This window comes from Bombus fervidus, chromosome 2 (assembly GCF_041682495.2).
Source record: "Bombus fervidus isolate BK054 chromosome 2, iyBomFerv1, whole genome shotgun sequence".
In the NCBI taxonomy this organism is placed as follows: Eukaryota; Metazoa; Arthropoda; class Insecta; order Hymenoptera; family Apidae; genus Bombus; species Bombus fervidus.
Window position 1 is genome coordinate 5,584,584 of NC_091518.1, and position 15,178 is coordinate 5,599,761.

At 34.5% G+C, this 15,178-nt stretch overlaps 1 protein-coding gene and 1 long non-coding RNA gene across 4 annotated transcripts in view; one reads left to right on the plus strand and one right to left on the minus strand.

Moving 5' to 3' along the window:
- Positions 1 to 14,891, plus strand: part of Vha100-2 (V-type ATPase subunit a family protein Vha100-2) — a 51,698-nt gene extending 36,807 nt beyond the window's left edge. For 2 of the 3 annotated variants that reach the window (XM_072014605.1, XM_072014597.1), the window contains exons 5-14: positions 18 to 136; positions 2,892 to 3,018; positions 5,065 to 5,241; positions 6,354 to 6,566; positions 7,123 to 7,336; positions 8,461 to 8,881; positions 10,876 to 11,003; positions 11,098 to 11,327; positions 11,916 to 12,304; positions 13,189 to 14,891. In XM_072014605.1, coding sequence (XP_071870706.1) covers positions 18 to 136; positions 2,892 to 3,018; positions 5,065 to 5,241; positions 6,354 to 6,566; positions 7,123 to 7,336; positions 8,461 to 8,881; positions 10,876 to 11,003; positions 11,098 to 11,327; positions 11,916 to 12,304; positions 13,189 to 13,285 — 2,115 coding nt within the window. In that variant the 3' untranslated portion in view covers positions 13,286 to 14,891. The remainder of the gene's footprint in view (positions 1 to 17; positions 137 to 2,891; positions 3,019 to 5,064; positions 5,242 to 6,353; positions 6,567 to 7,122; positions 7,337 to 8,460; positions 8,882 to 10,875; positions 11,004 to 11,097; positions 11,328 to 11,915; positions 12,305 to 13,188) is intronic. The other variant, XM_072014614.1, reaches the window with a different exon arrangement.
- On the minus strand, positions 5,113 to 7,220 carry LOC139993307 (uncharacterized). Its single transcript, XR_011801351.1, has 2 exons — positions 7,081 to 7,220; positions 5,113 to 6,994 (listed from the first exon to the last, which is right to left on the minus strand). It is a non-coding gene; the product is annotated as an uncharacterized lncRNA (long non-coding RNA).
- Positions 14,892 to 15,178: the final 287 nt, after the last annotated feature.

Genomic DNA, 15,178 nt, shown 5'->3' on the forward strand with positions numbered 1-15,178 from the left:
ATGTTACCATTCTGTAGAAGAATCAAGATTCGTATCTTCTTCTATATCAACAGGAAGAGGCCAATGACTCGATCACCAGGACGCTAATTAACGAGGAACCACAGAATCCAAGCGCGTCAAGTCGGGGACGTCTCGAGTATGTTTTCCAATTTAATAACAAATAATTAACATAGGCTGCGCGGATTCTTATCCATTTATGGAAAATTGCGATATTTATTGTCATTATTTTCCATAAATAAAGTTTACGGGAACATGCAAAACTGCACAGAACGTAATGTAACATTTTGAAAGTAAAGTAAATCTCTGCTTAACTTCTATTTCTTTAGTCGCCTTTGGATACGTAGTACAAATTTTCGTGAATATCCACAGTCCACGTACATCTGCTATATCTCGGAGATATTTAAAAAAACAACCTCTCTTCAACGTCCTTTTTTTATGACGTCTTCCTTTATATAGAACGGTAATCGAAGATTATGTGCGAACAACGTGACGCGAGTCGTGTATATATATATATAGGGTGTTCAGCTACAGGTGCCAGAAAATTTAAGGGATGATTCTTGCAGTGGAAATAAGACGAGAATCAAGAATAACGAAATTGCGTTATCGGCTTTGTTTATTGATTTATGTTTTGTTTATTGAGTTATTGACAATTAAAGATCGGACAAAATACCCCTGCACACGAGCAACCCACCTTGCACGAGCGAAAGGAGGTCAGCCTATGCACCGGGGCACACAGTGCTCCTGCGTATTATTTGAGAATGGGAGAATAAATTCAAACAAAACTTCTCTCTCGATTTCACTTTCACATTAAAATTAGAGAATATTTCAAAAATATGAAATGTCGCAAGATTAGTGGTTAGACTAACTTTTAAGGTGTTTAAACAGTTTTCAAACCCAACGCTAACGCTTGTAAGCATAATCTGCTGAGCCTAACTAATCCTGTGAAATTTGATATTTTCGAAATATTCAGGCCAATGAGAAAAACTTAATGTGTGAAAGAGAAATCGAAAAGAAAATTTTATTTAAACGGATTTGCTTGGCAAACACCCATAAAAATTCTAAAATTCTAAAATTTTCAAATTACTTTTTTATAAATTACGTCTCTTGCTCTTCGATTATAAGTTGTATTATAAGTACAAACGGTGTTGTTTTAAATTGTTTAGTTCTAGACAATTTCGGAAAAGTACTTTCCTCTGCAAATTAAAAATCATGCAGCCTAATAAACGCTGTAATAATAAGAGTATCGAGTTCGGTCGAGTGTGATCTGTACTGTCCTTTGTTACATCTCGCGAAGTCTTGCCGAAACGATACTTGCGACAATAATTCATTTGGACAAATAGCGTTCATAATCGTATCGTTTAACGATAAAAAGGGGGACGAAAGAAACGTTACGAGTAGTAGTCAGTTTATCGGTTTATGCATCAGATTACAGATTTCTTCCGTGACAAGCCATGATAAAAATTATTACAGTTTCCTTCAGGTTTATGATATTTCGGACTATTCGACAAATGTTTAACGTCCTGTTAAATATTTGAATGCTAATCGTTTCGATGTCCTGTGAAAATCTTTTTTCCTTCGTTTCGAGTAATCTGAAAATGCCGAATTTTTCGATAAGAGGGGAAGAAATTTGGAAACAGAAGGTAAGTTGCTCGATCCATCTGCAAAGGATAATGCGTGACAGAAGAAAATAATATGTAGATATTGTAGAACGCGGTGCATTTATATATATCGCGAAAGCGTTCACAAAATTATTATGTCCATATCGTACGTGTTACAACAAAATATTTTGCATTTCATTTCCATTGTAACGTCTGTCACAACGACTGTCGTGACGGCTATCATCATCATCGTCGTATTGGTAAAATTTGAAACTGAATCTGAAAATGTGAAATTACAACAAGATATTCATTGAAAACATGTGTCTAGTAAAAAGTTACTACATCACATGAATAACCATATAATCTCAAGCATATATGTAATATATATAAACAAGTGTTAAATATGGTTCCATTGAATATCGAGGTTTTATCAGCCTAATGCGTATTTCTATTAAATAATTGAAACGTAATTTCTATATATCTATATTTTCGGATTTGTTTCAAATTTTTACAGTATGATGATAGTCGAGTTTCATAATAATGATATTTAATACTAATGACATTTAAGAGAATTGTTCGTATAACTCATAATATGTACGTTCGTTCACGTTTACACGTGCGTGAATAATTTCGTAAGCCTGTCGTGTAATCTCTAAAAAGAAATTAGATCTTGAAGACATTAAAAGTATACATTGAAATGTAAACGTAATGTAGATATATCGGCGAAGGAAAAATATTTTATTTCCATAGAACAAAAAAGGTATAAATGTAGAGATAAAAATTAATCAATAACATTATATATATATGGTCATTGTTACACTAACTCGAACGTAATTCTTCTTTTGAAACTTACGTCATTTTCACGATAATGCCTTTTGCTAATGCCTCTAACAGTAGGCACGATTCATATTCGCTGTCCTATGTTCTAAGTGCTGCGCTATAAAATTAGTTTTAAGAGAATCTTATACTTTTATTCAATTTGTCCAACTTTATACATTTTGCAATCTTTTTTACTTTTTACGAAACACGAGAAATTGCTCAATTCCATTATAGATCAAAATTGATTACAATGCTTAAAACGTTGTTTTTAAAACGACGTTCTTTTTAACATATTTTATTTTCTACAGATACCGTACTTTATTTGTTATATTTGTAACATTCGTTACATTATGTGTCATTGTATTATAAATTACACTGTTGCGTGTGCCAGTAATAATCGATTAATTCAATTATAACTTCTCGAAATTACCGTGTTAGCCTTATATTTTATTCGATGAAATTTTTCTTTTATAGGTTCGTTGCTGGAGTAATAAGCCGAGAACGAATACCAGCTTTCGAGAGAATGTTGTGGCGAATATCCCGTGGAAATGTATTTTTACGTCAAGCTGAGCTCGATAAGCCATTGGAAGATCCAGCTACTGTTAGTTCGCTTCTTATCTCTTCTTCTTCTTCTCTTCTGCTTCTTCTTCTTCTTTCCATCCTTTTTCTTAAAACCATCATCTAACTTCTCTTAATCTAATTTATAGAAATATAAAAATGACCTATTACTTGCATAGACTTTACGAAGAGAATTGATTCGTTTATCACGATATTAACTCTATTCTCTTAATGTATATTTATTGTGTTTTATTGTATTCATCGTTCTCACTTACGTGTATTTATCGCTAAAATCACGTACGCAAGGATCCGAAGGATTTGGTAAGATATTCTAATTTTTCTATTTTTTACGTTATTGTCATTAGGTATTATTCTTTCATAAATCATTACGTAGAAGCTCTTTCTCTTCTTTGTACGTAATTGTACGTAATATGCGAAGAGAAGATGTTTGTTTTATTCAATTAAAAAAAAAAAAAAAAAAAAAAGAAAAAGAAACGTAGGTACGTTGTTGAATTTATTAAGCTAAATACATGCGAACTAGTCCATCCATGAACCAAGTAGAAGATTTTCTTTTGTTTCAGTCGCTTCAATGTTGATTTACTTTCAAGGAATTTCACATTTTCCTATAATAATCAACCATAAAATCTTAAGTTGATTCCTTCTTTAAAGATATTCCTCGTATCGATGAACTTAATATTTTGCTATCGTTTGTAATTCTTTTTATTTGTAAATATCGATAGTCACAACAATGTAGAAAATATATATTATATTAATCGGTTGGTTTGTCGTTTGAATCGGTCGATCGACCAATTGTTCTCTCAGTATCTTAGGTATCGTAATTGATATCGCTTTTATGGCGTGCTTGGAAAAAGCGAGATACAAATTTACATTTAACGTCCTTGTGATTTCACTTCAAATTAATTATTTTATTAACAAACTGGCTATTCTTCTTTCGTTACCATTACTTCCCTTTTATTTTTATTCTTTTCCCATATACCATCATTCTATACGCTGCGCTACCATTTAATTTTAATATCTGCTCACCGCCTTTATCTCTGTTATTAATTAAGAAAAATTACTTTCTACAGGAAACGTCTTACTTTGTTCTCAATATAAATTTGATCTCTGTTTTTGGTCGTTTCGGTAAAAATGAAAAAAAAGTCAGATAATTGTGACAGAAGTAGTAACTCTTATCACGATGGATGATCGTAAAATACAAATACCTAACGATTCGGAAATAATAATTTAGTTTTTTGCTGTTTTTGCTGATCTATTTACGCGATAGACATTCAAGCTCGATCAATTTCATTCGAATTAAAAAAATCACAACTCCTGCACGCTTTGTTTGATTTTGCACAAATTTATCTAAATTACTTGTATACTTTGTATCATTTATCTATCTTTTTTTATAAGATTTTAAGCATGAATGGTCAATGTTATAGCACCGATTGTTATTTAAATGTATAAATAATACAAAGAGACGAACTTTTAAGTAATTAATTTGCCCTCGTAGATGCGTACATCAGGTTGTGCCAAAAGTTCCTTTCATTTTAGAAGGAAATAATAGATGTAGTAATAGACTAAAACGGATCGTATATAATTCAATAAAATAATATAAAACAAACAAATTTTGTGCATTTATGACTTCCTTTTGGGACTTTGGGACCACCTAATATTATATGAATATCGTTCGTGATTTTTGCCTTTCCATAATATACATATAGATGCTATTACGATTAAATCGTGAAAAGGGAGAAATTTTCACGTATAAATATAATTTAATTTCATCGAAATGTCCACGCGTATGCGGTGGTAAAAAACATCGTTAAAATTGAAATTTCATTAGTTTGGGCGTCGGTGGTTTATTCAAGTGGTTAACAATTTATTGCAACTAGTAATTTCATTCTACAAATATTTTTCAAATAATTGACGCTCAAAGAAGGATATTTATTTGCTGTGCGATATCGTAACGTTAGTTTATTCTAATCGCTATCACGGTAGATACATTTAGATATATTCACTAACATTGACGATATCGCTAATACAATCTTGTTTGATATATGTACGTAAGTTTTGCGAATTGTTTTAGGGTAATCAAATTTTTAAAACGGTGTTCGTCGCGTTTTTCCAAGGAGAGCAGCTGAAGAGCCGTATCAGGAAAGTTTGCAGTGGTTTTCATGCGTCTTTGTACCCATGTCCGCACAGCCACGCGGATCGTGAGGATATGGTGAAAGGCGTTCGAACGCGACTGGAAGACTTGAACTTGGTGAGTCTTGTACATATGTACGTATACGGTACACGCGAACATCGTTAACCATTTAGCTGTTGCGACCTCTCAGAAAACTTTGAAAACTATGTACCTATAGTATGTTGCAAAAGGTAAGTGATGACGAGTATACTCGTCAAACATGGAGTACGTGTGGCTGTTGTAATATGGAATTAAGTTGTAATGAAACGATTGTTTTATTTTTTAATTGTATTACCAACGGGGCTTTTCATAACACAAAGTATTGCCATTTCTTCATGACGAATATACTCGTCAAACATAGAGCACACGTGGTTATAATATGGAATTAATTTGTAACGAAACGATTGTTTTATTTTTTAATTGTATTACCAACGGGGTTTTTCATAACACAAAGTATTGCCATTTCTTCATGACGAGTATACTCGCCAAACATAGAGTACACGTGGTTGTTATAATATGGAATTAAGTTGCAACGAAACGACTGTTTTATTTTTTAATTGTATTACCAACGGGGCTTTTCATAACACAAAGTATTGCCATTTCTTCATGACCAGTATACTCGTCAGAAACAGCTAACTGGTTAACGCGGATTATGTAATTCGCTAGCAAAGTAACTACAGTAGTAGATTGATTCCCTTTTGCTTTTAAACGTTTTTTCGTTCCAAGATGAAAATGTTTTGATTCGTCAAAGTATCCAGGTATTTCCATCTTCTGTTACGAGTATTACAGTACGTACGAACAATATTGGTCTAATTAATAACTGCTAAAATAGACCTATATCGTAGGAGATTAACAGCCAAAAAATGTATAACTCTATATTTTGAAATACTTTCATACGCGATAGAAAATGTAAAATGTAAGGAAGTCATTTGCACTTTTCTCCAGGCTTTTTGTAAGATATTTTTCGTTAATGTTACGTATATCTCATAAATGTACAAAAATATTTTTCCGAAGAGATACTGCTTGTCCAGGTGTTTTATATGATCAATAATTTTCAGTACGAACAAAATCGAGTTTACGCACGTTTAAATAACTGTCGAGTCGTTTCTGATGAAAAAATTCTGATGAATTCGAATGGATCGTCGAATCTTTTATCGTTAATATCTTCGTTTCTTTTTCGTATCATTCAGGTTTTAAATCAAACGCAAGATCATCGTCAACGCGTGTTACATAACGTTGCCAAGGAGTTGCCCAATTGGACGATTATGGTTCGAAAGATGAAGGCTATTTATCATACGATGAATCTGTTCAACGTGGACGTAACAAAAAAGTGCCTTATAGGAGAATGTTGGGTACCTGTTGCGGACCTCACCATTGTCCGAGACTGTCTCACGGAAGGATCGGTTGGTTTCTTCAAATTATATTACGTATACAAGTTTTACGATACGTTTCAAGAACGAAACAATTCGAATAGGAGTAACACTTCTAGTAACAAGCTACAGTTCTATACCATATTTCTCACTATAAAAAATAGCTTTTAAAAATTAATTTTCTCCTGTTATCGTACACATTGTTCTATACATCGTTGTGTCGAATAATAAGGAAATGAAATATGGTTATTTAGAGCATTTGATAACGATGATAAATTTTCTTGTAAATTATGTCTCGTAAATTATGTCCGGATACCTTCGAGACGCGGTATATCTCGTGTCCTTCCTTCAACATCGCTGCGATTTTCTTCGAATTTTCATGTTTTTCAATATTCGAAGAAATTCTATAATATTCAAATATTCTTCTTTCACGCCTCGTGATATTTTGCTGGCTCGTTCAACTGAAAATATGCTTTCCCGTTTATACTATAATCAAATTATATTATAATATTATATATCAAGTTATGATATATATATTATATATTACAAGAATATAATAAAAATTGCGTTAAAATTTGACTTTCTTCAGCGTCTCTGTGGTAGTACGATACCATCGTTCCTCAATGTTATCTACACGAACGAAGATCCTCCGACGTTTAACAGGACCAACAAGTTCACCAGAGGTTTTCAAAATTTGATCGACGCTTACGGCGTAGCATCGTATCGCGAAGCTAATCCAGCTCTTTATACGATTATCACTTTCCCTTTCCTATTTAGCGTCATGTTCGGCGATTGTGGACACGGTAAATAAACGTTTTACGTCTCGACACTGACTAGTGTCAATAGTAATACACGGTGTCCTAATAAAACAACGATACAGTTGGCAGTTGGTAGATGGCGCGATTGTACGTGAAAAAATAAGTCGAAGATACAGGCTGTCTTACATGATGATCGCGCATGAGAAAATAAGTCGAAAATATGCAATAAATTGTATTCATTTGAGGGACTTCGTTTCCGAGAAAATCGACTTTGAATTTCCACCGAGCATGCACTTGACTGTGTCGTGGTCGGATCTCTATACGAACCATTGTTTGTTTCATCCGTTTATGTAGAAACGTACGTACTAAATCAGAGGTTAATTTCTAAAAAACAACGCGAGTCTTGCGTGATTAAAAGCGAGGATCATTTTGACGTTTGAAGAACTGCAAGACTGGAAAATACGTTTTTGGAAAGCGTGCACGAAAATTGAATTCGCAGAGCATTTCAAGAACCAACATTTTCAACAACTTTTACACTGATAAAGCAGATTTTAAGAATTACTAAATAAAGCTACAGCGTATGGTTTGTATCGTATTAAATGAAAAGCGTAGAAGATATAGAGCTTTCTCGCTTAACATGTCGTTTTTCGAGAATATCATGGCAAATCGCGAAGAAAAAGAAGATCGTGACTCGCGCGTGTTTAGTGGAGAATCGACGTATATGCTCGCTCGATATTATCGTCCAAATGTCATTTTCTTGTAAACGAAGCGTTACACGTACATCGATCGAATGTTTTTCTCTATCTTCGGTTTATTTTTACGTACGTAGCAGAATCGATCGAAACGATTGCTTCGACTCGAACGACTTCAAATCTGACCATTCTATTGATTTTATTTGTATGTAAATCCAGTTTGCGCGGTGAGCGTAGCTTGAACATGGAGCTTTCGCTTGAACGTCGAACGTAAGTTCGATCATGCGCGCCTTCTACGTTGCACGTTTCTAATTAGATTCGAAATTGAAATAAAGATGAACATCGTAAAAAGTAGGAAATTTTAAACTGGTTTTATGTAGTCACGAAACGCACCGTGTATTTCTTATAACGTACGAATGTAGGTGTGTAGATAGGAATATGGAAGGCGACGATCTTTTCCTTTTTTTTTTTTTTTAGGTATAATTTTGAGCCTGTTCGCTGTATATATGATCGCGTTGGAGAAGAAGTTTATGGCGCAAAAGTCAGCGTCCGAAATTTGGAATATATTTTTTGCCGGACGTTATATTATCCTTCTTATGGGTTTGTTTTCCATTTACACTGGCATCATCTACAATGACGTGTTCTCAAAGTCATTTAACATATTCGGGTCTAGTTGGCACATATCGTATGAAGATACAATCAAGCAAGATGATATGATTGAGTTGAATCCAGCTACCAGTAATTACGTGCAAGTGCCTTATCCATTGGGTATGGATCCTGTTTGGGTATTAGCCGATAACAAGATAATATTTTTGAATTCGTACAAAATGAAGCTGTCGATCATCTTCGGTGTCGTGCACATGATCTTTGGCGTGTTCATGAGTATCCCTAATATTATGTAAGTTGATACAGCGATGGTTCCGGTTACGATTTCGATTTCAACGTATCATCGCTTTTTATTTATTTTTCTTTCCTTTTTTTCTTTTCTTTGTTCGTTCAAGCGATTCTTCTTTATATCTTTTATTTAGTGTATTTACCTATAAGTACGGAAATATCTAATGAACACAGAGATAGCTAGAGAAGAACAAAAGAAATAATTCGATCGATCGCTACATCGAGTTGGAAATAATTTCTTTCGAAGATTTTATCGTAGCTCTTAAAAAAGGAAGTTTCTATTTACGATAGTCGGAAATTATTTCAAATCAGTATCTACGTACGTATATTTGCAGTAATGTAGGGCACACTGATGGGAATACGAAACAATCATTTTGCTTTTCAGCTTATGGAATGTCTCGGAATAGTTCAAAAGAGGCGATGGAAAATGAATAATATTAACAGGGAATTTTACGTGAAACGCGCTGCATATATACATGTACGTGTATATACGTGTACACATATGTATAAGTGTTAAAATGCTATGCATCTCGTAAAAGCAAAACTCGCAAAAGTAACTCGGAGAACTGAAAATCTCGAAATCGGATAGCAATTGGACCAGTGTTATTTCAAAGGAAAATAAGTTGTGAAATTTTAATTAGTTTATCTAATTGTCTTCCTAATAATCACGCGCATTCATGTATTACGATAGATAGGTATAGGTTTCTGTTTTTCATTTCCACAAAAAGCGTCAGCCTTTCGCTTTTCCTTACTTTAACGAATCTATAAAAGAGTCACGTTTAAATAACATTTTTTGTTTTTTTTCTTTTTTTTTGTTACTTACACGTATGAGTATATTTGTAAAATATTCTAACAAAGTTTGGAGAAAACAAAAACGAAATCATGTAGATATTACACATAGCTGAAAATCGAAGTGGTCCATACATGCTAGATATTGTTCCTTAATCTGTATTTATAGGTATATATAGAAATAGGGTGTTTCGATTATCTTGGATTAAAATCGCTTAACATACGGTGATCACAAACATATTATGCGAGTTATAGAAAACATTTTGCAATTTCATTGAAAATCATGGATGATTTGAATCGGTTGATATACGCGTCAAAGGGAATAATCAAATAATCGAACTTTTTTTTATAAAATACATAACAGGTTTGCTGGAAATATGAAGGAAACATTACCATTAAATATCGTTTATATTACTTTTTACTAAAGTTTTGAGTCTTTATAGTAAATGGTAATTGCTTATTTCTAGCTTTATTTTATACATGACGAGTATATACGTTAACCGCATCGAGATGCATTTAGATTGACCCGTGTATACGCGTTGAACGCACTGGACTTGTTCTTCGGTAACTGGACAAAACGTAGGACAAGTATGTCAGGTAGCTGCGGATTCTTACCGGTCCATAAAACTTGAACGCGTCGCGTCGTGTCGGTGGATCTCCGAAAAGAAACTCGTAATAATACGCATATACTTCGTGTCGTATCGACGCTACCTCGCTGTGGGATGTAGGACTTGGGACTATAGTAACAAGTACCACGGCACACCCCCATCGCGGTCTGCCGTCGCGACGCCGCGCAGCATCGTGACAGCCATCTGCCATTGGCCTGCCCTTCTCTCGGGCTGCGGCCAACCAAATTCAAATCCGGCACAAACGTCACACGAACAGGCGTTTTGTCAGAAATTAAATATCTACCTAGAAAAAACTATAGCTAAGCGGCATGCATACGTAGGAAAATATTATCCCGGATATCAAGCTTGACGATCGTTCTGTATTTCAAGGTCATTGAAATCGGCCATCTCCGATTAACAATAATCCTATCTACGTATGTTAAGTAATGCAAGATGAACGAAACAGCCTGTGTAATAAATTTTACATAGAAACGAAATTTTACAGTATTTTTGTACATTATACGCTATAGTAATTAGTAAGTAGTTTTCACGTTCACGAAATACCTTATTAATTACATGTGTTTCTACGTTTCCCCAACAGGCATTTCAAGAGATACTCGAGCTTATTCCTAGAATTCTTGCCACAGTTACTTTTCCTTGTTTTATTATTTTTCTATCTGGTAGTTTTGATGTTCGTTAAATGGGTTTTATATGATCCGGCTGCAACAGGTAACGTATTATACCGTATCATACTTGTTATCGTTGCTATCTAATTTTCCATTCAATCGTGAAATTAATCAGATCTTGCTTTTTTTTTTTACAGACCATAGATACAGTCCTTCGTGCGCACCATCGGTTTTGATTACGTTTATTAATATGATACTGCAGGGTCACGCTACCGTGCCGCTTGGTTGTTCGGAGTTCATGTTTCCGGGTCAGTCTATTCTTCAGAAGGTTTGCGTGATACTCGCTCTGTTATGTGTGCCTGTAATGCTTCTTGGCAAGCCTCTTCTCTTCTTATTCCAGAAGAAGAGACAAGAAGGGCGAGTCATGGTGAGCAAATATAATTCTCGTACGATTATCTCCGTTACAATGATCATGTATCGACACGTTGGAATTATCTACAGTCGATCGGCAGAACGAATCGGTTTTTCTACCTTCCATCGTTTCCTCAGAAACTGGGTCGACGAATTAACCAGTTAACTGCGGAATTTAGTTTTAGAAATCTCTCACGGGGCTGGATCGCAAATAAATACAAGCGACAACGAGTATACTCGTCAAACGCTGCGAGATAAAGCTCTCGTTCGACGAGTCAAACGCAGTTGACTGGTTAAGGAGAAAGAACGCGTAATCGAATTACAGCGTAATAGGTGACTTGGTTAACCGTTTTTACATTAGCTACTGGATTAAATGGATATTTATAAAGTGCTATATCGAAATCGCTTTGTATAAAAGTTGCCAATATTTTTCAACCTTGTGCATACATCCGTATGCTTGTATTCATACATATACATACGTGTACTTTTCTTATAAATTCGGTAAAAAGGTAATGATAAAGATAAATAAATGGTATCTTTAAGACTCTACAATTTTCACTCGTTTTGTACAAAGTTTTCACTTGCGATCGCTTTTCAATTTCAGAGCAATGGAACTCCATCTCAAGACATCGAATTGCAAACCGAAGGTTTACAAAATAATGCAGCTGTTAGTCAAGCCACCGATGCTCACGAATCGGAAACATTCGGTGAAGTGATGATACACCAGGTTATTCATACTATAGAATATGTTCTCTCAACGATATCTCACACTGCCTCTTATCTACGTTTATGGGCTTTGTCGTTGGCCCATGGACAACTTTCCGAAGTGTTGTGGAATATGGTGTTACGCAAAGGTTTAGGTGCTACCGAGGATAACTATGTACAAAGCGTTATATTGTTTTTGACATTCGCTGCGTGGGCCTCTTTCACCGTCGCCATCCTTGTGATGATGGAAGGGCTATCGGCTTTTCTTCATACCCTCCGGCTTCATTGGTACGTAGAAAGCAATGAATCGATAACCGTTGATTAACGTTCCTAAGTATTCCGATTTTTTAGCTGATCTCTGTCTAACGACGATACGCGAGTTATAGTAGTTGTTGGAATACAACGATATTTCACGCATAGGCATAAATACCCTTACACAGACACCCACACAGGCATTTGAACAGGACACTTACACAGGTCATACTCATTACTGTATAGAGAGTGGGGTTCAAAATATTTAAGGGATCACGGGTCACTACCTAAGTCTAGTCTGAGAGTAACTGGCCAACAATCAACAATCTCCATACGTTGTTAATTATATCACTCGCTTATATACATTTGGTTTTGTAGTTCTGTTTAATAAACATCACTGAATATTATTTCAACACAAACATTGTGTCACAGATTATTAATCTTAACTTCAAGATTAAATTCTAACAGTAGTAGTAGTAGAAGGACGAAAAAATAACGATGGAAAGCAATATCTGTATCGTCATCTTACTAACTTTGAAACGCGATTCGTTCTTTGTCTTTTCATCCATTTTAGTCGTTTTGAATAACTATCGCTTGAATTAATCGGAATAGGAACTAATTGGTAGGAGCCAGAGGAATGGGGACCAGGAAACTGCAACTCTGCTAGCTGAGTAATGATTTTAACCAGCTAGCTGTTTTTCACGATCGCCACTTGCGTCTTCCTTTCTCATTCTTTTGAGCAACGTAAATGTCTCGAACAGATATAATATATTTTCTCAATCATTTGTGCACTTACTGTAGAAAATTTTTACGAATGTGCCGCGCGTCCTAGTGAAATCTCAGAATGTTTTGTACAAACATTACGTGTATGCAGGACGATAATACCAATAATAATAATAGTAATAATTTTCTTTTTTCAGGGTAGAGTTTATGAGCAAATTCTACGATGGCCAGGGTTATCCTTTTCAGCCATTCTGTTTCAAAACTATCTTAGATGCGGAAGAATCCGAAGACTAATATCGGACCACTGCTGTGATCCTCGGCAATAACAATTATAATTAGACATACATATCCATCGTGTTAAACGGAAAGACTTGTTTTTATCTTATGTATATAACCAGTTCAACAGTATCGAATGAAATACAGCGGAAAGATATGTCTGTTTTAGGAAATTTCTATCAGTATGTTTGAGAGCATTCTCAGATTAACCGATTGATCGCGATTTAAACGATATATCAATCGTCGTAGGAACAACGTTTAATCCAAGATAGATAGCCCGTATCGTTTCCTATTTAATCGTAAACGAATTGGACAACAGTATTCCGACATGTTTAACGTCATTTACCATTTACCGATTCTTTTTGGAAGCTTGCATCGTGTATCGAATGTACGTATATACCTAAATATATAGTATATAATACGTATACAGTATATACGTACCATGTAGGTACTCGGTGTACGTTGGAAAACCAATTTCGAGAAACGTATTTCGATGATACGATAAATTATGCTGTAAATTCTGATAGAACGAAACCTGAAGAGATAACGGAAGAATTTCAATGGATCGGTAGGTACCGATTAATAAAACGCAAAAATTAATCGAATTAAATGGACGGAATTTTTTTGAAAATTCCGCTAAAGAGAGGAATATCTATATCGTGCTTTCTCTTCGTAAATTCTCTAAACAGTCTAATAACATTGAACACGTAAATTCGTTGCTAGAAACTGAAGACAGTCGTTGGATAAAGCAAATTTCTTAGGTCGAGTAACATGTAGTTTCATTCGCGTTTTTGTTAGATCACAGCACGTTAAGTATTAGATGTTACGTTTCGTATACGATCCATCTATACTTGTATAATTAAGAAATAATTTATTTGTCTTATTTCTTCGTAAATATGTATCCTTCGTGAAAAATTGAAAATACCTGTACTTGTACGTAGTAGGTGCCGCGACGTTCTTTAAATAATTTTTACAGCATTCTATTAAATAGGACATATACGGTAGTGAAAGTTTATCGATCGACCTTATTCACGAATTTATCAATCAGTCCCAGTATTTTTAAAAAAGAGAAATATATCGTCAAATTTTCCTACTGAAAATATGTTTTCTATTTTCTTATTAATGCGACAGAAAGTAGTCGAAGAAAAATCGTAGACAAGATAAAGAGGGTAATTTCTCTAAATTCTACATCAAGGTAATAATACACGGTTATTCGGAAGAGAAATTCGTCTTGGATCAACTGAGCATATCGTTGATCGGTAAATCGGTATACGTCTCGTTCATTCCATTGTTCATTGTCAAAATATGACGAAACGGTAAAAGTATCGCGTAACGTAATACAATATCCAGCATACTATCTATATTCGCATAATATTATTATGCTAAGAGTATATATAAGCGGAGAGAAAAGTTGAAATCTGAGAAGGATGACGGGAATGTACATTCTATGTTACTAGAGTACAAATTGTTGAGAGTGATTGCGAAAAGTATTGACCCTGCAACTAATAAGAAATGCCGATCGTTAGAGATACATCCAATATATTGTAGGTATTAATATCCAATGTATCCAATATAATGTGGAAAAAGAAGAAAAAAAGCGATGCAAATATATATTTTACCAATATTACGATCTTACATTCATTTCGTTTCTGCGTATTCTCTTTTATTTTCCTGCGCGCAAAGCAAATGCTACTCGTATTTGTTTATCATAGCACGCCAAAGAACTCCAACGCGTGTAGCTACTTTTTACGAATGTCTTACGCGTGTTGCACGAAGTGTATGGAAATTTTGTCTGAAAACTGGGAATGTAAGTTTGTCAGAAGATGCAAGCTTACTATTACCTTTCACAGAGATGACAAATATTTAAACAGTCGATTACTCATCGTAATAATATTCATAATACTAATAATA